A 24,542-nucleotide genomic window follows, 5' to 3' on the forward strand; every position below is an offset into this window, starting at 1 on the left:
GCTAGCTTAATATTTATTTATTAAACTTCAGCAGACTTAAAAAAAACAGTTAATTGGCAAAAGTAAAGCACAAGCAGGCAAGATCAGGGAGAGAAACATGAACAGACTATGATTTACAATATCCATATCCATATCTATATATCTATATGGCACAGAACTTTCCCAAGCCACTGGAGATAATACTGTGGGTAAATTATCATTTCCTAAAAGGAGCGGCCATTGGTTATTCTACAAAAAGGGGTTAAGGTTGGAATAACCATAACTAAGCCTGTTAAAGGCTTAAGACATTTTGTTTCCTTCATTTGTTGATATAAATGCGTGAGAAATTGTGTTACTGATATATGGTGTTTTGTTGCTGAATTTTGAGGATGTACTCAAAAGAGATTGGAAGTTGGGCACTGCACAACCTAATGATTGTCTAGCCCAAATCTCAAGATTTGGTCACAAATGGTCAAGAGAGCAATCTTTTTCCAATCTTGTAGTTGTAGCTATCTCAGACACTTGGAACCCGTTACAAGGCTCTTCAGAAACTTGATTTTAAAATGTCTGTGTGATATTCCTTTAGTTATCATAGTGCAAAAATATTTTGGCTGATTTCCTAAGCATTCAACTATTTTTTAAAAATACTTTACAACTCTCTGCTATTCTGTCCTCCAGTGTTCTTAACTACTCTGGATCTGTCTTGTTTTCAGCTCAGCTTCTAAGTAGGATCTACAGCCTCAAAATTCTGGACTTGTCAATCAACAGAAAGTTGGGATATAGCCTCAAAAATATTGCTCAAGAATTGCAGTTTGTCTCAGGCCTGCAAGTATTAAATCTGAACATGTGTGGATTAGAACAAGATGGCTTCCAGTCCTTAGGTAAATACAGGCGTTGATTGGGAGCTGAGGTTTTTTTCATGAGTAAATTTGTGTCAGATCTTTTTGTGGGTGGGGGATTGAAAACTACATGTTGGGGGAGGTGATGAAGGTAGGTGTGGTCAAAGCACAAAAAGCCTAGGCTCAAAATTAAAATCACATTTTGTCTTAAGCCCACATATTCTCACTCCATTTGAAGGAGGACCAACAAAGGTAGGATCTAGCCCATCATGCTAGAATATAAGATTGCTCCATTAACATTATAATTAAAGCTGAATTGTTCAGAAATTCAATTTAATTTTGCATTTTAGACATTTTCAAATTTCACTTTTAATATTTTTTTTAAATGATGTTGTCTATCTAAGATACTGATCACCATTTAGCATCACCTTGATAAATTCAGCATTTTTAAACCAGGTTGTTTGAAGTTATTTAAACTTTGTTAACATCCAGAATAAGGAATCTTGAAATAAATGCAAATTATAAACATCAAAATTAACTTAGATGTTTTTGCTTAAGAATATTTTAAAATTCTGGGAGTCCCCCGATGGGAGGAGATGGGTGGGGACAAATTGGATGAATAAATAAATAAATAAAATTGCTTAACCTCCACTAGTCAGAACTTTTGTAGAAAAAATATTGAAACTAAAATCTAATAACTTAAGGAATTCATAAATTCAAATCTTAATTCTGAATTAATCAAAATGTGTTAGGTTTTGTTTCAGCCAACATTTCTGACAAAGGAAAAATAATGTGAGAAGATACTGAAGAGGACTAACAATAGTTTATCAGTTAAAATGCTTTTATCCTTCTGGCTTTGTAAATTTACTGTTATTATATACTATTAATCTTTTTGTAATATTGTGATATCCTTGAATTCCACCCATATGGATGCAATATGGTTTATCTATTGCACAAACAAATACCTCTTTGGCATAAAATGGTTAGAAATTATATAATTAATAGAAGCTTACCTATTTCAGATTCCTCTTTCCAATATTTATCGGAATTGAGAACTTTAGATGTATCATGCAATAAACGGATTGGAGGAGTTTTCCAGTGTTTGGCTGGTCATTTGGCCAGTTTAAGTAACCTTGAAATCCTGAATCTTCACCAGTGCTGTATTACAGAAGAGGACATGGTGGTTTTATGTAAGAAATATGTGGAAATGCCTTATAATGAATTGTAAAAATCATTTAGCTGGGAGAAGCGGTGCTTGACTGCCCATTCAAAACCTGAATCATCAATTCCCCCAAGTTTTTTACAAATCAACTCAAGCAATTTATATCTCAGTACACAAGAAGCAGAGAGCAGTGTCATTATTGAAAATTACAGCAGAGAAATAGATTTGTCTGTTCAGCTAAATGAGATACATATCCCAGCCTAGTAGATTAAATCATCTTTAATCTGTTGTCAAAGGTGTTTTAACACAATGCGATCATTACTTCAATATAAGACATGTTAATGTTTTCTACTACAGATTAAGGTTACTATGGTAACTAATCATTTTGGCCTGGTGAAGAGGTTGAATTCAACTGTCCCCTTTTCGAATGTTAATTTTTGCACCTGGGGGGAACAACTTGCCTGGTCTTGTTTTAGTTTCTGTTTCCCTTCTGTGCAGGCATGTAGAGAGTAGAGCTGCTCTCACTGAGAGCCTGAAACAATGCAGAAGCTTTTAAATATGTTTTGCTTTCTGTAAATAAAATTATTTTTATAGAAATGCCTGGTGTGTGACTTTTCTGATCTCTCCTGGGTTAAAGGCTTTCCTAGCAATCTGCCAACAAGACACTCTTCTTCAGCTTTCTTAAAGTATTGGCTATGGTGACCAAGTTGCATTATCTTCTAAAATTGAGAAGATTGATATGGTTCCATTTCTTACAATCTTTTATGCTGTTTCTATAATTCTATTTTCAAATAATTTAAAAATGTTGTATTTAGGCAGTGAGGGAAGCAAAGAGTGGAAGAAAGACCCATAGACCCATATACAGAGCTGCTTTTTTATTAATGGATTCAAAATCAATCCATTTCGATTTTAATGTCTCTGTGTTATCTTTTTTTTTCCAGCCCAGATAATACCTCTTTTGTCAAATCTTCAGGAGCTGAATTTATCCTCAAATACAAGTGTAGGGATATCTACCTATCATCTTCTTAGCAGACTCCGATTTTTACCAAAACTGACATCTGTGCTCCTCAACAATTGTGCCTTGCAACATGATTCATTTGTATCTCTAGGTAAGAATGCACTAAAATCCTGTCTTTGACTACTCATGTTTCTCTCTTCTTCTTTTGTTTAATAGTAATTTTATTAAGAATTATAATTACTACAATACAAACTAATACAAACTGAAAAACTAAAAGAAAAAAGAAAATAATAGAAATAATAGAAATAGAAATAATAGAAATGAAAGAAAAAATATAGGAAAGGAAAAGAAAAGAAATATATAAAGAAGTGACTTCCCCCTTCCTCACAACAAGTGTAAACAATTTTAGTAACTTATCATCTTCTCTTAAAATACAACAAAAGATCTATCCCATCTCTTATCTATAAACAAATCCACAAAACTTCATAATGCATCATCATGTCAGCAGAAGTCCGTTAACGGTTACCAGAGATAACTACATATCTATTTTAACGTTGATCAAATAAATCTACTTTATATTCCTTCCTTTTACTTCTAACGATCTTGATCTTTAGTCCCTTCAAATAATGTCATAGAACTTGGTTTCTTTTCATTTTTTCTTTATCCCATTTCACACAATACTTGAAAACTTTAACAAGCCTCTTCTGTAAATCCAGTATAGGCAAATTATCCAGGTCACTCTCTTGATTTGTTGTTTGTATATCCTTTAATTATTAAGACATCAGCTGGTTTCTTTTGTATGTCCAGTGTGACATATTTTTTCAGGTCATTCTTGATCTGAAATCCACTTTCAGATCAGTCTCAGTCTTGTCAGGTAGAACTTGTTCCGCTTCCATAACATCTTTTAGACACAATCTATCTATAGAGGCAGACACTCTCAAAATTAACTTCTGAGTCCATTGTTCAAAAATATCCTTCAGTATGTCCATTGTTAAAATATTTTGCTTCATTCTGTATTTGTAGGTCAAGTTTAAGTTTCTTCTACTTTAATTGTAATCTTTAGTTCCTTCTAGTCCCTGCTAGTGTCCAATTTTTAAAGTCTTGTCTTTTTTTAAAATTCAAAACAAAAGCATTTTCCCATGGGAACGATTCATTTATTTATTTATTCAATTTCTATAGCCGCCCATCTCAGCAAGTGATTCTTTATAATTCTTTATAATTATAATTATATATTATAATTAATATATATATTTATAATTTATAATTAACTCCAAAATCTTTATAATTTATAATGTCTAATTAAATTATATTAAATAAATAAATAATTAAATTAAATTAAATTATAATAATTTATAATTAACTCCAAAATCTTATTTCAAATTTATCTGGACCATTAAACCATTTGTAACTTTCTAAAATCAATGTTTTAATCACCCTTGCGCTGTAAAAAAAAATATTTTTTCAAGTTCTTAAACTGGTAGTTAAAACTTCTTTTGCTAAGGATTGAAGGAAACTCACCCAGTGCTGTAAAACATGTCAGTCCAAGGGTTCCTAATAGCTGGAAAGCAGTTAACAAGCAATTTCTGAAAGTGATTAGAAAAGGAAGTATGCAAACTTAGTATCCTTTCAAAGGCGCTGGCAGCGGTTTGAGCAAAATGGCTACTCCCTCATGTCCCAGAGTTCTAAACTGCTGGAGACTGCTATCTTGTGCTCTCCTCATGAGGAGCAACTGTCTGGAGCACTTGTGGGCAATCTCAAGTCCTCTTCTTGTCTGGAGAGTAAGTATTGAAGAGCTGGTCTACTCACTGGCTCTTCATTCTGCTGCAATCATCAGCTTCGGTTTTCGCAAAGCTGTCTTCAGTCCGCCACTTCTTCCCCAGAAGTCATCTTTCTATCTTCTTCTACCTTTCCATCTGTCCAGTCTGAATTGGTACCCTAGTGAGGATCATTTGAATTACCCAATGATTGCCCCATGATTGTCTCAATTTGTTTTGTCAAAATGTGGTCTATTTGCTTTAAAAGATCAGGGTTTAATTTCTTTTTTCTTTTTTACTGTACATTGCAGTCTCTTTTTTTTTAAAAAAAAGAAACACCTGTTTAGCTCTATAAAACAAATATGAATTCTTTATTTAATTGCAGAACATTTCTAAATAAAAGTACGCTGCCTTGTGAAAAGATGCTCTCGAATTTTCTCTCTCTCTTGGTTCCATATAATAGTCTCTTAACAAAGCAGGCTGCATTCATAGTTTTATTTGAAAGCCTTCCAGATCTGCATTCTGCCAAAAATAAACCCATATTATCTTAACCACAATGGTTCTTTTCTGTTTGAGCAGATTTGAAATATAAGTAAAGTAAGTAAATAAAAAGGGGTTTATGCACAATTGTAAGGTGAATCTATGATGTAATTACCTCATGTGCACAAAACCTTTAAGTTGTTTCTTAAAGCAACCACCATGTGGAGGCCACTGAAAATGGCATCGTTGTGTATGCACAAATTGGGATATTTTTCTCCCTGGCAAAGCATTTTTCTTTTATGCTTGCTGTGGCTCAGAAAAAAATCCCACGGATCATGAACTTGGACGATGCAGCTGTTCAACCTCTGTCTCTATGCTGTATGATTCTTTTCAGGATGACCTGCGTCAATAGGAGTGGGCAAGATATTATAGCCTGAGTGTCGCACAATAATTGAATGGTTGAAAAAATAATAGAAACAATACAGGTTCCTTTCCCTAACAATCTCATGCTACTGAGAATCAAATCTCCAATTTCCTTAACCCAATATGGGGTTTTGTTCCTTGGTAGCAACGAAGATTGAGAGAATGTTCAGGAGGAACAAAATGTTGGGAAATCACTTTGATATATTTAGAAGAGGTCTAATGTGTATGCATAGGGCCACCTTTCTTTCAGGATGTACAAAGGGTTGTTGCTAATCTTTTCAGCTGAGGCTGTCTCTCATCTTCCTGAACTGAAGCTACTAGACCTTTCTTGGAATAAATGTGTTGGTGGGAACTTAAAGCTGATTCTGAAAGCATTAAACCTTGATTCCAAGATCCAAGTGTTAAGATTGAGCAGCTGCAGTTTGGTGGATAGAGATCTGGTTGATTTGGGTAGGTACAGAATTTTATCCTCCCCACCCCTCCATACCAATTCTTTTAAAATTGCATTTCACTGTTGGTTTTTTCACTGGGTATAACATATCTCCTAGATATCAGGGGAAATTTGGCCAGGAGTATAGTGTCAAATGGCTCCATTTTTATGGTGGACTAACCCATAGCAACAATCTTTCCCAACCTAGTGTGTTCTGCTCTGGTTCCCAGAATCCCAGTAGCCAGCTAAAGAGTCAAATTAAAATAAAAGGGTACAATTAGAATAAGCAACATGAAAATCTCTCTGTGGTTAGATTTATTTTAGGAAGGTGGGAATTACTTAGAAGCCTAGCAAAAGTTCTTCAGTTAAAAAAGAAATTATGGTGGACAGGTCTGGCATCAGAGATTGATGTTTTGAGCCAACTGTCAATAGTTTTAGTCATCAGAGGGACCTAATGTCAACTAAAAATGCCAGCCACTGACAGCAAGAGAGCAAGTCATTCTTCCTGATAGGAAAGAAACCCTTTCCAAAATGTTGCCAGCAATTGCAGCCTTTACAGGCAGGTTGAATGTGTTTATTTGACTTTCATTTGACTGGGAGCAATGGAAAACTTAATAGACCTAGCCTCATTATGTTTAGCTTCTGTATCCAAAAGCTTTGAGGTACACAGGAGTTCTATGACAGATGCTTAAGGTTCTTCAGCAGTGACACCATGGACTGGAAAAAGTTCCCTGACAACAGAAAGTTAGAAGACATTGACCCTTATTTATTTGTTTTATTCTTATAAACAGGGAGCTCGTAGGTGGTTCTCCCCACTCAACTTTATCCTCACAAAAATGCTGTGAAATAGATTAGCTTAATAAATAGTCATCTGCAAAATCATCTCAGAAGGATTATGGTTGACTAGGGATTTAACCTAGATCTTTCCAGTCCAACATCCTACCCACTACACTAATGCAGCAGGACTCTGCCTGTCCCTGTTTACTTTCTCAAAGGAATAATGATTTAAGAAAACACAAGTCCAGGTGAGTTAAACCAGGAATCCTCAAAAGTTTTAGACTGGTAGGCACATATGGAAAGTGGAAAGAAGATCACTGATAAACTCACAAAATGAGTTGCCATGTTCCATAGTGTGCATGTCCAGTTACAAAATGCTGACTGACCAGAAAATAAGTTGGAAATGTTGCTCCCCAGAGGAACCTCTTATTGTAATGGGCTGTAAGAATAAGCTTGAAGAACAGGAAGAAGAGACACAACCACGACAATGGTCAGATAAAAGAAATTTGAGTCCAAGGCAGAAATGTTTTGAGAAAACGTCTCAGACTTGATCCTCCCTAGCTCTCTTTAGGATAAAGGCAGGGAAGGGGGAGGCACATTCAGATTTGCAAGATTCTGTTACTGTAACCCTATAATAAAAGTAGTATTTGCACTCATAACTTTGGTTTCCTGATCTAGTCTACCCCAAAGGGCTGACATCAATGTTGCAAGTCTGAATGCGTCTCCCCGCTCCCTGGCTGTATCCTAAAAAGAACTAGGGAGGGTCAAGTCTGAGGTATTTACTCATATTGCATTTCTGCATTGGGCTCAAATTTCTTTTATCTGACTGTTGTCTTGGTTGCAACTCTTCCTCCTGTTCCTCAAGGTTATTCTCACAGCTCATTACAGACGCTGAGCCTAAACTATGCACAGTTTACTATTACTATGGCTATCATAATGTAGATTCAGGAGTATTACATAGCCAGATTGGGCCAGCTTAGGAGAACTGTTCCTCTAACTGTTGCACAAATAATTAAATCAAAAAGTCATATTTTTCCTGCTCTTCCTGGAAAAGCTGGCTTACCCAGGCAGAGCAGCACCAAAGGTCTAGACTGTGTCTGGCAGGAATCAGATTTTTGCATGCATATACAAGGGCAGGATTGTGCACTGGGCTTTGTTAGATAACCAGCTTCAGGCCTGCAACTACAGTCTTTGTCACCCGGGGCAAACATGGATTCCACACCCATTTTGGTGTCCCCACCAGTGCTCATTTTGGCACCCCCCAGCGCGGCGCCTGGGGCACATGCCCTGTTTGCCCGCCCGCCCAGTTGCAGCCCTAACCAGCTTGTCTGGGCAGAGTAGGAAAATACTGAATTTACAGCTTAAATCTAATTGTATTGAAGATACTGGGACTCCAGAACCTAATGAAGAATACCACTTCTATTAATTCCTTTTTAATAGAACTTGATGTCATGACTATAGTCTATGGATGAAATTTTCTCCCAGAATGTTATAGGTACACATACCTACTTAGATCTACCAACTCTGAGCACAAGATTATATTACATCAACCTAGTTCTGAGTAGAGATGTAGCCATTAAGTTTAGGCTGCAGTTGATAGCTCTTATTAGTAAAGGTTTTAGAATTGTTTTTAACTAACTATGTTCTGTATCAGGAATAGTTAAAAAGGTGGGGGCTAAATAGGAAAAATATTCTCTATTAAGTATTCATGTTCAACATCCATATTCCAGATACTTCCCATGTCTTCTTTGAGTAAAGCAGTCAGGACCAAATTTTCTAACCTTTTATTATCAAGAAATGCCATCTAGGTCAAAGGGAATTTTTATATGGAAGGTATTTTCTGAAACAACTGCATTTATAAGCTTTGATACTTTTCATTTTGAAGGGCTAACATGATGAACTGTTTTAGAACCCCATGGTTCCTAATTTAGGTAAAACTCATGTCAGTTGGAAACAGGTTGAGCCACCAATCTCTCTGCTTTCCATTGTGGAATTCCTTTCTCCAAAGCACAATCCCTGTTCCTTCCTGATACAAAACATTCACGACCTGAGAGCACATCTTTTAAATTTTTAAAAAAGTTTTAAAACCCATTACCTACATCTTTTCTGGTTGCTTCTTTCAGCTTTGATCATCCAGGCTGGGCATCTGGCTCAACTAAAGAACCTGGACCTCAGCTACAATAACAGTGTCTCAGACCAAGGATGGGAGACCTTCTGCGGAAGTGTAGCTGCTCTGGGGCAGCTTTCTGAATTAGATACTAGCCGTCGGCCTTCGTCACGGTGCGACTGCGGGGAATGGCTTGGGAAGCTGTTGGATGCCCTGTCACGGCTGCCTCTGTTCACGGACCTGGAACTAAATGGTTGGCTTCTTTCTGTAGCTCAGCAAAAGCTCCTTGAAGATTTCAGGTGGAATAAGAAATGAAACATCCCTTTCATACTTTGATATGGAGTAGCATTCTAAGGGTTGGTTGGTGGCTTGACGCTTGATTTCTCCAAATTTACCTCACATGCTACAGCAAAAGGTTGGCAAGGGGAGGCAGAGAACTATATCTAATATCAAGTCCCCACCTATCTATCGGTGGATACCCAGTTCAACCTCTCCTTTGGCCTTTCATCCTGACCACATAAAATGTTCTTTGAGCAGTAAAAAATGTTTACTAATTCTAAAGATAAGGGATTTTTAAAAAATAATACTCGTTTATTTGTGTTTATTCCTCTTGTTCTTTTCCTTGCAGGCTTTCCAAAGGCCCCATGCAGTCCCAAGAAATGGAATCATTATTTCTTTTTGCCCTTGCCCTTGCCCTTGTCTTTTTCTTTCTCCTTGCCCTTCTTCTCTTTTTTGTCTTTCTTGACCTTCTTTATCATTTTCAGGATCTCTGAATAGGCTCCAAACCCTTTGCGTACCATTAGGCCACGCCACCAAGCCTGGACCTGTGGGAGTGGGGGGGAAAATCCCAAATGTAGTTAACAGCTGCTGTTTTCCACCTACACATGCTGGAGGAGCAATATATTCTGAGCAACTTCTGCTAAAAATGGGTTTGTTCATTGATTTAGGCCAGTGTTTCTCAACCTTGGCAACTTTAAGGTGTGTGGACTTCAACTCCCAGAATTCCCCAGCCAGCAATGCTGGCTGGGGAATTCTGGGAGTTGAAGTCCACATACCTTAAAGTTGCCAAGGTTGAGAAACTCTGATTTAGACATAGAACTATTACAGAAAATGCAATTCTTCTATTTTTTTCCCCACATCACTCCAGTATCCCTCCCTTATATCTGTAGTCATGTTTCCTTTATTAAATATTTTATGATAACAAAGGTTCTTTTAAACATGTACAATATGCCTTTTTTTCACCAGACAATTATTGCCCCTATTCCCACACTAGTCAGATTATACTTTTTATGTTAATCATACTTTTGAAGGATGTTGTGTTGGTTTAATCATACTTTTCAACAAGTGTATTTGCTTCCTGGATTCTTGCTTTAAAGAAATAGCTTGAAGGTATCACTTATTACCAAACATCTTAAAAGTGTCTTTTCTTACAAATAGCAAGAAATTTCAGCCATAAAGTTTTTCCAGTAGAAAATTGCCAACCCCAAGCCCTAGAGCAGCCTTTCTCAACCTTTTGACCCCGGAGGAACCCTTGAAATATTTTTTAGGCCTCAGGGAACCCCTTCACATTCAGGTTCAAATATAGGCCACAAGTTACAAAATTATTACATTTGTTTCATGTGTAGGCCTGGATCTATGCATTAACAGTGTTCTTAAACTAAAAATAAAGCATGAAAGTTACCTCTTTAATGTGAAGTTGCCCGAATTTGAAATAATTTTTTTAATAAATCATGATCTCCCAGGGAACCCCTAGTGACCTCTCATGGAACCCGAGGGTTCTGTGGAACCCTGGTTGAGAAACCCTGCCCTAGAGTGTATCAGAAGGTTCTATGAATGCTTTTTTGTACAAATAATGATAGCAGCATGATGTCATCCTTGTGAGGTAGTCCAGACAAGAAGTACATCCATAGCTCTGTCTTTATTTTAAGGTTACATTAACAGAATCTTGCAAGTCTGAAAGTACATTCCTCCCCCCTGGCCTTTACAGTCCAAGAAACTAGGGAGGGTCTCTTCTGAGACATTTACTACATTCCCATTCCTGCTGCAGGCTCAGCTACCTCTTATCTGACCATTGCCTACTCTGCGGCTCTTCCTTCTGTCTCCCAAGGTCATTCCCACATATCATTACATATAATTATTTAAATATAATCATGCTTTTAAATTATTAAGAATGTAAAATGTAGTTTGATCATAAGAACTAAGGATCATGGTGTTTTTTTCCAGGAAAGACACCATTGATCCAAATCAGGCCATGTTGCTGCAACAGTTTAAGATACCAGGGATGATCAGATGTTTAATCTGTTCTCCGGTATGCTTCTGACTGTCCTCCTTTTCCCAACTTCATACCTTTATGGTCTTGTCCTTCTTTTGTCTTTCTTGCCGTAAATATTCCCATATGGCTGGCAACCCTTGTCTGAACACCTCAACTGGTGGAGCCATCATAGGGTTCCCTTCCAGCGATAGAACTTGCAATTTTTCTATGCTGTCCAAGTTCTGTGGGATTTGAAATAACTGGTTGTTATGGACGAATAACTTTTTCAAACCTAAAGACAAAATCAGAAAAAAATGAAATGGCTTGGTGAGCTAAGTTGGCTAAGAAGGCAAAGAATTCTGTCTTTGTATATGTCTTTTTCTTTTTACCTTGTAGTTGGCATATGGAGTCAGGCAGTTCTATAAGGAAGTTGTTATGAATGTCAAGTATTTCCAGGTTATTCAATAAACCTATGCTTGATGGAAGATACTCCAAGAAGTTGTTCTCAATGTATAGTTCTTTTAAATTCTGGGTTGGGGGGGGAAACGCACATGTCCATTTGGCCAGACGTGGCTATTGACCTATCCAGAAACTCAAGTAATCTTCAGAAAAAATTAATGTGAAGCCACATATAATTTTAAAAGAAAAGAAAAAAAGGTGAGATTGAATATTCAGGCACTTTCACAGAACCAGCCACTCAGGATGTTTGTCTCCTGAATCCTTGTAATCTCCATTCTCTTGCCCCAAAGTATCCTTAGAGTCAACCTGCCAAGCAGCCTCTCAAGTTAGCCAGCAACCCTCCCCTCTTCCTAGAGAGCCAATGGTAGAGTAGGAAAGTAGCACCACCAGCTGGCACTTTGATCCCTACCAGGTTGTCGCCCTGCTGTTTTGGTTTTGCAGTGAGGAGATGAAGCACAAAGATCAACTTGTGGGGAGTACAAACCAACCCTCAGCTCACTCAGGGAGGATGGGGGAACAGCACCAAGCTATCATAGCACCTTCTAAAAGAAGGTGGGAAATTCCAGGACTTTGGATGACACCAGAATCTCATCAATCGGTATTTTTACCACACATCTCCAGAGTAAACACTGCAGAAGCATCTTGGCAGCATTTTATCTATGGCAGCATTTTGTGAGGACCTACAGAACTCCCTGTGTCCCCTTTATGATGCCAGTCTCAGCTCTGCACAGCACTTGCAGCCAAAGGGTCCTGTAACTTTATCAGGGTAGGCTTTGCACAAAAACAAAAGAAAAGGATATGGTTCACTTTGAATAGTGAAAACTGCTGACCCCTTAGCTTCAGTGACATCACCAGTATATTTTCTCTCTTTGCAAAGGATGAATAGTAAGTAAGTATGCATATGCATCTTTTTTTTTGTTCTTATTAAAGCAGGCCAAAAGGCCAAGAAGCAATAAACTCTAAATCAGTATTTCATGCTGGCTGGAGAATTCTGGGAGCTGAAGTTCACACATCTTAAAGTTGCTGAGATTGAGAACCGCTGCTCTAAATGAAAATTTTTCTAGATCTACTATTTACATTGCACATGTCTTCACTTCAATTTGTATGGTTTGTACTTTTTCTTACCTGCAAGTTGCTGATGTTCTCTGGTAAAGCTGTTAATTTGGTCCCATTATCTTGTCCCATGTACAGTTTCTCTAGAGATACAATATGGAATATTTCCTTGGGGAATGAGATGAACCTGTTGCTGGTTAGACCAAGGCTTTTTAGCTGGTAAAGCTTATATACGCCTGGAGGTATCTTGATGTTTTCAAAATACAAATTTGGGAAGATACATATTATTGAGTTTGTAAATCTTAACTGGGTACTAAAAGTTCTCTACATGAAGTGGTGCCATTGATCACCAAGTACCCTTTCATATACTGTACCAATATCTTTTAAAACAAGGAGACTGCCAAAGCATCTTCAGGGGGAGTGAAAAAAGCCAAGATGGCAACTGTGACCACATGATCATGATCCCCCTCTTGATTTTTTCAAAACCCCTGCTTGCAGATGCCCCTCGAGACTGCTATAAAGTGTAACACAGGGTGGAATTCTTCAAGATCCTAAAACTTTATTCTGTTCTCCCTTTTTAAATTTCTCTTCCCCCTTCCCCCAAAGTACTTAATGCCTGGTGAATCTTCTGGCACCTTAGCAAAAAAGATCATAACTCCAGCTGAAATATAATAATAACAAATGATGTCCTTTTAGAAGACCCAAGGATATTTTGCTGTGCAGCAAATGTGAATCAAGGCACCAACTGGAAGCCATGAAGATATATTGCGATCTCAACTCCCACAATTTTCAACTGACTGGCAATCATGAGATTTGTTGCCATATTACGTCTGGAAGGCATCAGGATGGAGAGAAAGATCTAGGACAGGGATTCTAAAAACACATTTCATGGAGGTCCACCTGGGTGGTCTGCCACGGGCTGAGGGATCTGCAGGGTATGGTCCAAAAAGCATAAGCTTCCATGTTCTTAAAGATGAGAATGTCTGTGTGTGGGAGGGGGGCATTGTTGGTTTAGCTGAGCGGTCCCTACATTTCCCAAATGTTTATTTTGTGTTTAACAATTTAAAATTTGAGAAATGCCCCTAGTAAGTAAGATTCTGCACTTCTACCTGTATATGTCTTTTATACTTTCGGGCACACCACCAAAAATATATCAATGGTTTGAAAAGGTATGAATCTGGCAACATTCTGTAACTATTGGTCCTTTTTAAAAGTATTTAGGGATGTCTTAACTGAATTTTAATTTACCCTGCAAGCTGATCTGACTGGGAGAAGTGGGATAGAAATATGATGGATAGATACCTCACTTATCTGATTGTCATCCAGGGACAATACCTCCAGATTTTCCATTGCACAAATCTGCCTTGGGAATTCCTCCAGAAGATTTTCACTTAGATCTAAAATCAGTATATTGGTTAGTCTTCCAATGGAAGGGTGTACCGTTTTCAGGGCACAGTTCTTCATATAAACCACAGCAAGGCATTTCCAGCATCGTATCTGGCGTGGAAAACTAACCAGGGCATTCCCCGATAACCCAAATTCCTTCATTTCTGTCAATTCCTTCAAACTTCGAGGAAGTCTGTGCAATTGGTTTGTTGACAAATCAAGCACGGACAATTTCCAACAGTTGCTCAGTGACTCAGGTAAAGTTGCCAGCTTGTTGCGGGCAAGAAAAAGCTGAGATAAATTCTGCAAGGAGGAAATGTCATCTGGAATGACGCTCAGATTATTTCTCTCGAGATCTATAATTTCTAGATTATACAGTTGACAAAGTTCCAAGGGAAAATGTTCAAACCTGTTCTCCTTTAGATAGATCTCTTCAAGTTTGGTGAAATTAACTATTTCCTTGGGAAGGCAGTTTAGATTATTATTAGAGAGTCCCAGCAGCTTCAGGTGATGGAGGCATTTGCAGATTTCCAGGGGAAATTTATCCAGATTTAAATTATAGAACCTGAGATTACAAAGGGACCTTATTTTACTGATGACTGTAAGTGAATTGTAAGAAAGTGGATTACTGCTCAAATCCAGGCTTTGAAGACGTTTCAGTTCTCCCAGTTCCCAGCACAAGCCTTTTATCCTATTCTTATTCAGGTAAAGCACTCGTATATTCTTCAGATGACCTATCATTCTTGGGATGCTACAAATTTCATTTCTTTCCAGATGCAGCTCCTCTAGGTCTTCCAGATCAAACACTTGCCATGGGATAGTTTTCAATTTCCTGTTGGCTAAATCAATGAAAAAAATCCGGTCTGTGATCTGCATTGGGACCAGAACTTCCTCCATTGACTCCTTGTTTCCCATGACTTCATGCATTATCTTTTCAATTTCATCCAAATCATCTTCCTCTGTTGCTACCAAGGTCTCACATTCTGGAATGGTGGGGAAAATTTCAGAGCGGAGAGCAGATACTTTTGCAATATAAGAGCTCTTCGAGATACCTGTTGGTATGTATCTGCTTTACTCCACAGGAGAAGGAGAAGGAGAAGGAGAAGAAATAAGTTAGCAGCCATTTTTTGCAATACCCAAAATATTTCAGATCAGACCATTCTACAGAAAAGGTCTGATCTGAAACTAATGAATCCAGCAACCAATTAAAAGGTTTTTATAAAAAGATATTTGAACCAAATTTTTTATATTCTATCATATAAAGATTGAGATGTACAACAATTTTTGACACATATTGCTTAATCAGGAAGACATTCTGCATTTGAATTTGCATTCAGCTATTCACAACTGAAGAAACTACTGCCTCCTGTGTAGAAACAAAAATAGCCTAAAGGTAGCTTCGTTCAAAGATTTGGAGCAGGTTAGGCTTAAAATCTTCTGCAATGGATGTTTGCTTCACTTTCAGTTGTAATCTGACAGCAAAAACAAGAATGTTGAATATTGTTATATGCTTCTACTTTTCCAAAGTTAAAATGGTAATGTTTTCTGGGTTTTCTATGGAGGAAGGGATATAGGAAACTTACAATGTTTTCTTACAATTAACAGGTTTTTGTTTTTCTACAAATATTAAAGTAGAACAGTAGAGAGCCAGTTTGGTCTAGTGGTTAAGGCTCCAGGCTCGAAACCAGGAGACTGTGAGTTCCAGTCCTGCCTTAGGCATGAAAGCCGGCTGGGAGACCTTGGGCCAGTCCCTCTCTCTCAGCCAATGATATCAGGCTTGGGCAACAAGCCAGTCGGTTAATTCCTGTCACAACCAACAGATCAACATTCAGTTGATCCAGGAGGAGGAGGAGGAGGAGGAGGACCCTGCACCTGCAGGGAAAATGCTAGGAAAAAAAGAAAAAAAAATAACATACAACAGCCTTCCTCAGTAGTTCTATCATCCTAGCCAACACTGACATTCCACAAAGGAATAGAAATAAACTACAGATCCTCATTTAGGTTCCTTGTAAGGTATTGTTTCAAATTTTCAGACAAAGAATTAGAAACAATAGTTTAGAGCTTTGTTTGGGAATGCCATTACACATGTGGGACCATACACAACTGGGCTGAATTGAGCAGATAGCATGGTGAGATGACATAAAAGAGGAAAAGCCTTTTTTTTTTTTCTGGAAATAGGATCTGTAATTGCTTTTTTAATCCCTGGAAGTTTCCACTTGGTTCCTGATACAACTGTCAAATTCTAGGACTCTTGCCTTTTTCAAATGAGGACGGAAGATGATTCGCTGATGTACCACTGATGTCATAAAACTAGCGCAGAACGGTTGACATTCATACTAAAGACTAGATAGGCGGAAACTGATATGAAGAAGACAGAAAAGGAGGAGAAAAAAATGTGTGCCTCAACCTCAAATCGAAATTCCACCACGGACAGTTCCCTTTCAGAGTCACTCTCAGCTTTCAAGGTATTAATATAGAGAAATGGGGGAGATAAAGCCAGTAGATCGGGAGAAGCTCTGGATACACTCAATTATTTAAACATCAGCTTTCTTGATCTGATAAAGCTTTCTTGATCTGAAAAAGCTTTCTTGATCTGATATACAGAAACCAAACTTTTAGAGCAAAACTGTTCCCCTAGCTTATAACAATATAATTGTCCTGAGAAACTGACATATAGCATTAGAAAACTCATAGGAATTCAATTCTCCTCACAGGAGACAAACTTTTGAAATCTGGTTTTTGTTCATTAATTTTACTCCAGTTCAGTTCACTTTAGATTCCTGCGACTAGGTGACCTTCAGGTGTGCTGAGATTGCAATTCAGAAGGAGGATCCCCACCAGTGACTTAGCTGGATGGACAGGCTTACTGTGCTGATAGAGTTTTCCTGGAAGTTGTTATTCTCGAGTTCGTCAGTTCCAAAGATCTATTTTTACTCAGAGAGTTACGTCCCTCTGAAGAACTGCTGGCCATGGTCATAAGTTCTCGTTATTTCTCTGTTGAAGTAGAGCCAACAAAAAGCAGGTACATGCTTGGCTTACTGCTGTTACTGAGCCTCCTGTGCATCACTTTTGTGTCTCCTCTAATTATTACATAACAAAAAGACAACATTACATACATTAATGGGATTTTAGCAGCTGTCACAGCAGTTTATCCAAGAAATGGGGAATATATACATCCCATTAATTCCATGAATGGATGTAACAGGCAAGGAAAGTAGAGCAGGATGAGTGCTTGCTGATTTTCCGATAGGTTTTCTATGGAGTAAAAACTTCAAAGTTCAAAATTATGTTGGCAACTATCAGGTTTTCTCAGCTTGCAAGACAAAATACTGCAAGAATATATTTGCCAGGATCCAAAGACACAGTTAAGCACATTGTAGCAAAACTGTGAAACCATTACAAAAGAATTCCAATGGCTGCTATGTATCAAATGGCCACTCTATTTACACTATGATCATGTTCAGTTCTTGCACTTCTTTTCCCATCCACTCTTAATAAAAGTCTAAAAGTGATCCTCTTTTCAACAGAAGTTACAGTACCCATCTGTTCCTTGGTTTGGTAAGGGCTGATCTAGTAACAGCTAGCTCACTTTTGAGAGTGAAAACGTTCACACAAATTCTCTACACTGCAGATGCAGACTTCTTGACAAACAGGCAAATAAATATTCCTTCACAACTATCAGAAGAAGAGCACAAAAACAAGGATCCCCTGACACCCCATTCCCATCCCTTGCAGGGAAGGAAGGAAGGAAGGAAGGAAAGGAAGGAAGGAAGGAAGGAAGGAAGGAAGGAAGGAAGGAAGGAAGGAAGGAAGGAGGCAATTAATTGCAGTCTGTCTCCAGACTCTACCAATGTCCAGTGTGACTCCACTATGATGCTATGGGGGGTTAGCAAACTGGGGAATGGAAAGAGACAAGAAGCTGGAATGTAGAGATTGGTGGAACTTGCTGCCAATGAGAAAATAGCTCATCTCAAAGCACGGTGGATATCCAGAATTGTATCCTGCAAAATGGATGTGATTTGCATTGAGCTGTAACTGACCTAGAAATAAATATATTTATTTATATTTATATTATATATAAATATAAATAAATTTATCAATTTTGATGAAAGCACTGAGCAGGGAGCAGGAGCATACCCTGTGTGGAAGGGCCCTCAGACTTGTTGTTGTTGTTTATTCATTTAGTCGCTTCCGACTCTTCATGACTTCATGGATCAGCCCACGCCAGAGCTTCCTGTCGGTCGTCAACACCCCCAGCTCCCCCAGGGATGAGTCCGTCACCTCTAGAATATCATGCATCCACCTTGCCCTTGGTTGGCCCCTCTTCCTTTTGCCTTCCACTCTCCCTAGCATCAGCATCTTCTCCAGGGTGTCCTGTCTTCTCATTATGTGGCCAAAATATTTCAGTTTTGCCTTTAATATTCCCTCAAGTGAGCAGTCTGGCTTTATTTCCTGGAGTATGGACTGGTTTGATCTTCTTGCAGTCCAGGGCACTCTCAGAATGTTCCTCCAACACCACAGTTCAAAAGCATCTATCTTCCTTCTTTCAGCCTTCCTTATGGTCCTTGGTTTGGTAAGGGCTGATCTAGTAACAGCTAGCTCTCGCAGCTGTATGTTACTACGGGGAACACCATTGCTTTAACTATGCAGACCTTTGTTTTCAGTGTGATGCCCTCAGACTACATTAAAGGAATTAGTATCTAGAGAGGGAAAATATTCTCCTTTCTGGAAATCTTAAAAAGGAGGTTAGACAGCCCTCTATTGAGGACTCTCAACCTTTGGCTTTTCTCCATTAAGCCATGGTTTAGCTGGTCAACCTCAGCTGATCTCAAAAAAGCTAAACAGAGTCAGGCTTGCTTGGGGGGCAAACAGGTCATTGCAGAGCTGTAGCCCAGAGTGGGAAGTTGAAACCTGTCCCAGAAGGCAAATACCATCTCATTGCCCAGAAAACCACATGGACGCCTAAGAAGTCATTTGGAGTCAACCTCAACTCAAAGGACACTTTATTTTTCTCCTCCAGAATACAGTGGGCCGTGCGGGGATTGATCTCGTCTGAGACATCAAAAAGTATGCAAAAAACTATGCACGTTTCCATATGGTGCTAAGATATGGAAGTCATTCAGTTTAGATGTATTTAACTAGTCGAGGGAAGATGTTTGGCGCTTTACCACGCAGCTAAGGCTGAGCTTCAGTGGAAGGGAATGGGCCATCAAAATACCAAGCCTCTTCTTTGGCCATCGCCAGAGTTAGAGGGCAGGACAAAACGACTGATTGAATGAATGATTGACTGACTGACTGACTGATTGATTGATATCTCGCCTTTTTCATACAGGGGCTCAAAACAGCGTATGTAGTGTTCCTTCCTCCTCCTAGTTTTTCCCAACAAAGCATTGGCAAGGAAGGGCATCTTGGCAGACCACTCAGAATTTGCAGCGTGCCCACCCGCAGCCTTGACCGATTCCTAAGGAAGGGCATCAAAACTATTTCCCCGCCCGATCTCTGAAGGGCTACAAAGGGAAGGGGGGCGCATGCTCATTTCGAAACGCGTGTGCCGTCGCCGTAGTAACCGCGGTCCGGGCAGCGTGTGTTGCCCTCGAGCCAGCTCTTTGCAAAGATTGCGTCGCAGCCGCGGAGGGAAGAAGGCAGCGTAAGTAAAGGCAGGCGATTGTCTCTGTTCCAGGATGCTGGAATTACATGGCAAAGGTCTCCCTCTCTTTTTCAGTGCTCTCCTCCCGTAGCGAGTTCCTTCTTTTGCACAGGATTAGCGCACTTCTGCGCCTTGTATACTTGAAATAAGCCTCGCGGTTTTCGGTGACGCTTCTCCCTGTAAGTGTGCGAGGGATGGGAGTCTGCGATTAATCCTTGAAGGGCATTGATATAGAAAGTCTGTAATGTTCGTTATATTTGAGGCATAGGCTTAGAACTATGCTGATTAAATAGCTTTCTTACAGATGGCTAGAAAAATCAAGACCATGCTGGGAATTAAGGAGAAAAAGTTGGGGTTTGTGTACTTAATTAAGTGCAAAATTAACCGGTTTATCATACTTTTAAATTAAAAGTGCCCCTGAAAAAGGCATTCTACCCTAGACTGTTTTTACTCAGTTAAGAAAAACAGCATGATGCCCTTGAATCACGCGTAGCTCCTGGTGACCTCAGGGACACATCCATGTATTTTCCTCAGCAACAGAATGAAATATGTTTGCTAGAAAAAGCAGATTTTCTTTTGAAGCCTGTTTCTAGTGATGACACCATGTAGACAAGGACTGGGGACTCTTACCTTTGAGCAGAAAATGCAACGTGTTTACTAACTCGAGTAAAAATTAAATATTTTAAAACTGGACCATCATGGGTATCTGTGGGAAGAAGCAAGGGAAGGCAAGTAACACCATGCATATCATGACATCATCATGCAAAGGATGGGAACGGTGTAATATCTCATTTTCATTATAACATTGTGATGTGCATGACATCAGTGTGGCTTGGCCAGACAGCTACATATACAAGTTCACATTTTAAATTCACTGTTAAAGCAACAATTTTGTGTTTGCCTCTGGCATTTTGATGCTGAGGGCACTGATTTGTGAATAAGCCCCTTTTTCTGGTGACACAGGTTGTATCTTTTACAGTAAAAGTTATCAAATGAGTGTCTGTAACCAGGAGAACGCCCACATATATGGGTCTTTAAAAATTAGAAGAAAAGATATTCAGGTGAGCATCAGCAGCCATGGTGTCCCAAAGGCTCACATTGGGCTTGTGCCAGTGTTCCCATTTCCTTCTCTTGAGGTGATCATTTAGTGCAGTGTTTCTCAAACTTGGCAACTTTAAGACATGCGGACTTCAACTCCCAGAATTCCCCAGCCAGCACGCTGGCTGGGGAATTCTGGGAGTTGAAGTCCGCATGTCTTAAAGTTGCCAAGTTTGAGAAACACTGATTTAAAGCCTTCTGGGATTGTGGGCTATGGACTGGTCTCCAGAGGCCAAGTGTATCTGCACCACCGCCTCTGCCAGTTCCTTCCAATTCGTGGGAGGATTCACAAATACATATACAAAATGACCTGAGAGATTGCTTGTGAGCATCTGCACATGATGATACTAATTTTTCATTTACTCTATCGAGTCAGTTACTTTTTTCTCATCTTCCCATCCATGTTAGGTAAGCTTGATAGCACACATGAGCCTGCAACAACAATATTCTGAAGCCTGCAAAGAAGTGAAACAACCTGTGAACCCATTCATAAAGCATGTTCTCCAAGAAGCGAGCCTGCGTGGCGATGTGTAAGGCGACATAGTAAAGCTAAGCCAGTAACTCATTAAATATTCCTTGGATACAAAATGTTTTGTGAATGCTATGATTTTGCGGCAGGAAGATCTGGATTCTGCAAGCTGCAGAACACATACAGGATATGCAGATTTGCTCCTATGTTTTTAGGTTGTGTGGTGAGGAAGGTTAAGAAACTTTGCCCTCCCGCCCCCAACTGAGATTTCTTAGATTTTCACAAATCCTGCTGGTGAGATTTTTGAGATCTTTATTAGGTATTGCTCCCAGAATTTATTTTTAAAGTCATAACAGTAAGAAAATGGTGGGATTTTGAAAACTGAAGCAGACATGTAGAATTATTTGTCCAATAACAAAATGCTGTAGTTCAGTACAGAATTGCCTGTATGCTTCAAAGCACATAGTAAAGGTTTCCCTTGACATTAAGTCCAGTCGTGTCCGACTCTAGGGGGCAGTGCTTATCTTCGTTTCAAAGCCGAAGAGCCGATGTTTGTCCATAGACACTTCCTCCGTGGTCATGTGGCCGGCATGACTAAACGGAATGCCGTTACCTGCCTGCCGAAGCAGTACCTATTAATCTACTCACATTTGCATGTTTTTGAACTGCTAGGTTGGCAGGAGCTGGGACTAGCAACAGGAGCTCACCCCATCATGTGGATTCAAACCGCTGACCTTCCGATCAGCAAGCTCAGCAGCTCAGCGGTTTAACCCGCAGCGCCACCGCATCCCTTTCAAAGCACGTAGTTGGCTTGAAATTATAGTGTTGGGCCTTTGAGGCTGTATGAGTTGCTCAGCTGAACAGTGCATTCTTCATATGAAAAGAAGGCCAGGAGCACCTTTAGTTTGAAATCTCTGCTGCCCAGCAGGGGATAATGCTGAACAAGTTATTATTCGGTGGCAGAACACATGGTTTTCCTGTGGAGAATACCTGGTTCAATCTCTGCCCTTTCTGTGTAAGGGTGGGTGTGGGGGGGAATCTGCTTGAAACCCAAAGAGCATCTTGCCAAACAGCTGATAATCCTAGGCTAGATAAACTAATCCTGTGACTCAGTAGGACAGCTTTTCTGCCTCTAACCAAAGCAATAAAATTACTGAGATAATATGTATGAAATCCTGGGACATGCTCTGTAAATGCTAAATAGTATTCACTGCACTGCTGATATTAAGGACAAGCGGAGATTGCATCATGACATCATTTACCTTGAAGCAACTCAAGTGAGAATTGCAGATAGTTTCTAAAATCCATCTGCACGAAAGAGGACCATCTGCAAATCCATGAATAATGTTTACATTTCCATTTTAATTGGAGTGAAGAAAAATTGGAGGGCAGCAGCAAAAAGAGCTTCTGTTTATGTTATCACAGGTTGACCGAAAGGATGACAATTAAAATAGCTGGGAACAACCGCTTGGTACCTGTGCAGAGGGTGACAGATTCCGATTTTCAAATCCTTGCTTCTGTCTTAATGAACAATGTATCTGTTACAGGTATGTTTCCTTCCTATATCCTCTGAAACACAAAGCCTGATTCTTTGAAGTGGCTCCTCTAAAACCAGATGGTATAATTGAAGGAAGAATTGAGTTTGGACTTCCCCTTTATGTCACTCAGTCCACAAGCAGAGAGTAGGAATGGGACCCAGCCGTTGAGTTAAATCCTATTCTCCACCCTGTGTGATATTCAGATTAGGTACCGGAATGAAGCAAGACTCAGCTTCATGAATGAATTTTGCAGTTAGAGGCTGCAAGTGGTGTAGGGAACATGATGGGTAGTGCTAATGTATTGTTACAGAAGTGATTACAAATGTGGTCTGTTCATTTCTCATCCCTTGGTTCTTTCAGGGCTGGACCTGAGATACAATCTCTTAACTGATGCTGGTGCAGTCCACATTGCTGCCTTCCTTCAGGTATAAATCAAGCAGACTAGAGATCACTGTTCCTTAAAATCCTTGGGCTTGACTTGCATTTGCCCCATGTGCGTTTTGATTTCAACTCCCAGTCTTTCCTTGCTGGGTGGAAATCCTGGAATTTATAGGCCCAGCATAGCTGGAGGGAAGGCTGAGCTTGATTATGCTGAAGCTGCAGGGAGCTGTAGATGGGATAGGACCAATCTAATACTACTACTTTTGGGTTCAAGGAGAATCCCAGGAAATGGCCTGCAGGCCTTAGGCAGCTTATGCGAGTCCCTGAGCTGTTTCGATCGCTGCCTGTTTCTACAGTATGCCATTTAGAGGTGTGGGATGGAGCTTGATTTAAATGGAGCAATCAGGAGAGTGGCCTACAGAGAGCTCTTCGTAGTGTCCTTGCTTCCCCCCACTTAAATTGTACACCTCCTTCTCTTGCCATCTCCTGTTTGGAGAAGAGTTGTTCTTAGCACCAGTCAATCTGGGGTGAACTGACCTCATGAGGTTGCAGAAATCCTCCACAAATCTGCACCTGAGGTGGGAGATAGTGTGGATCCCTGTATCTGTTGGCCCCTAACTCTCAGCCATGTGAGAGTGTTGTTCCCCCCACTGAACTGGAATGTGCGTTCATCATAAGGAAGCCAATCTTTGGAGGGGGGTCAGAGGGACCCATGGAAGACAACATTAGCAACACACTGGATGTCCTTGTGTTCTAGGATAATCGGACCCTGCGCTACCTCAATCTGATGTTTAATGACATTGGTACCCTTGGAGCAGAATTCATAGCTAAAGCAATGCATGTAAGTGTGGATCCGCCTGGGAGAAAAGCACAGAAAGCCACATTGGAGCAAAACACATTGGGATATAAAGTCTTTGTCTCAATGGATTCAAACTAGGCAATCAGAGAAGAGGGGGCTGTATTCAGCCTTGTTATGGCCTCTGTGCAGGACCAGCCCTTAGGCAAGCTGAGACTATCATCTCAAATGGCAGATGCTGGGCATGTGATGGGAGCAGTGCTCTTACTCTGTTTAATTCTTTGCTAGAGGGTAAAAACCCAGCACTGAATCCAAATGAAAAATTATCAGTAAGGACACAGACAGGTACAATGTTAACAAGATGCCCTTAGGACCGTGACCTGCCAAGGGGTTTCTGTTTCAGTGCTTTGAGGAAGGCTGCTTCAATCATGCAAGCATGCTTTGTGACTGCACAACCCTGTTGCTTACTTTGAAGACGTGCTTTATGAAATGGGCTCTCCCATGTGAGAAGAGGACAGCAGATGAATGATAAAATATGGATGCTATGGGATTACA

At 39.6% G+C, this 24,542-nt stretch overlaps 3 protein-coding genes across 3 annotated transcripts in view; 2 read left to right on the forward strand and 1 right to left on the reverse strand.

The window, feature by feature from the left end:
- Positions 1–9,871, forward strand: part of LRRC31 (leucine rich repeat containing 31) — a 25,281-nt gene extending 15,410 nt beyond the window's left edge. The window contains exons 6-10 of the mRNA XM_063306798.1: positions 693–860; positions 1,841–2,008; positions 2,922–3,089; positions 5,878–6,045; positions 8,926–9,871. Of these exons, the coding sequence (XP_063162868.1) occupies positions 693–860; positions 1,841–2,008; positions 2,922–3,089; positions 5,878–6,045; positions 8,926–9,224 (971 nt within the window). The 3' untranslated portion in view covers positions 9,225–9,871. The remainder of the gene's footprint in view (positions 1–692; positions 861–1,840; positions 2,009–2,921; positions 3,090–5,877; positions 6,046–8,925) is intronic.
- LRRIQ4 (leucine rich repeats and IQ motif containing 4) lies at positions 9,578–17,029 on the reverse strand. The gene is made up of 6 exons (XM_063306799.1): positions 17,005–17,029; positions 13,975–15,041; positions 12,745–12,918; positions 11,550–11,688; positions 11,256–11,452; positions 9,578–9,733 (listed from the first exon to the last, which is right to left on the reverse strand). Exons 1-6 carry the CDS (start codon positions 17,027–17,029, stop codon positions 9,578–9,580), a joined length of 1,758 nt encoding a protein of 585 aa, XP_063162869.1.
- LRRC34 (leucine rich repeat containing 34) overlaps positions 17,028–24,542 on the forward strand; it is a 15,834-nt gene continuing 8,319 nt past the window's right edge. The window contains exons 1-7 of the mRNA XM_063306800.1: positions 17,028–17,080; positions 19,391–19,404; positions 19,856–19,884; positions 21,212–21,333; positions 22,698–22,819; positions 23,171–23,235; positions 23,949–24,032. Coding sequence (XP_063162870.1) covers positions 17,028–17,080; positions 19,391–19,404; positions 19,856–19,884; positions 21,212–21,333; positions 22,698–22,819; positions 23,171–23,235; positions 23,949–24,032 — 489 coding nt within the window. The remainder of the gene's footprint in view (positions 17,081–19,390; positions 19,405–19,855; positions 19,885–21,211; positions 21,334–22,697; positions 22,820–23,170; positions 23,236–23,948; positions 24,033–24,542) is intronic.

The sequence above is a fragment of the Candoia aspera genome, chromosome 6, assembly GCF_035149785.1.
Source record: "Candoia aspera isolate rCanAsp1 chromosome 6, rCanAsp1.hap2, whole genome shotgun sequence".
Taxonomy (NCBI): domain Eukaryota; kingdom Metazoa; phylum Chordata; class Lepidosauria; order Squamata; family Boidae; genus Candoia; species Candoia aspera.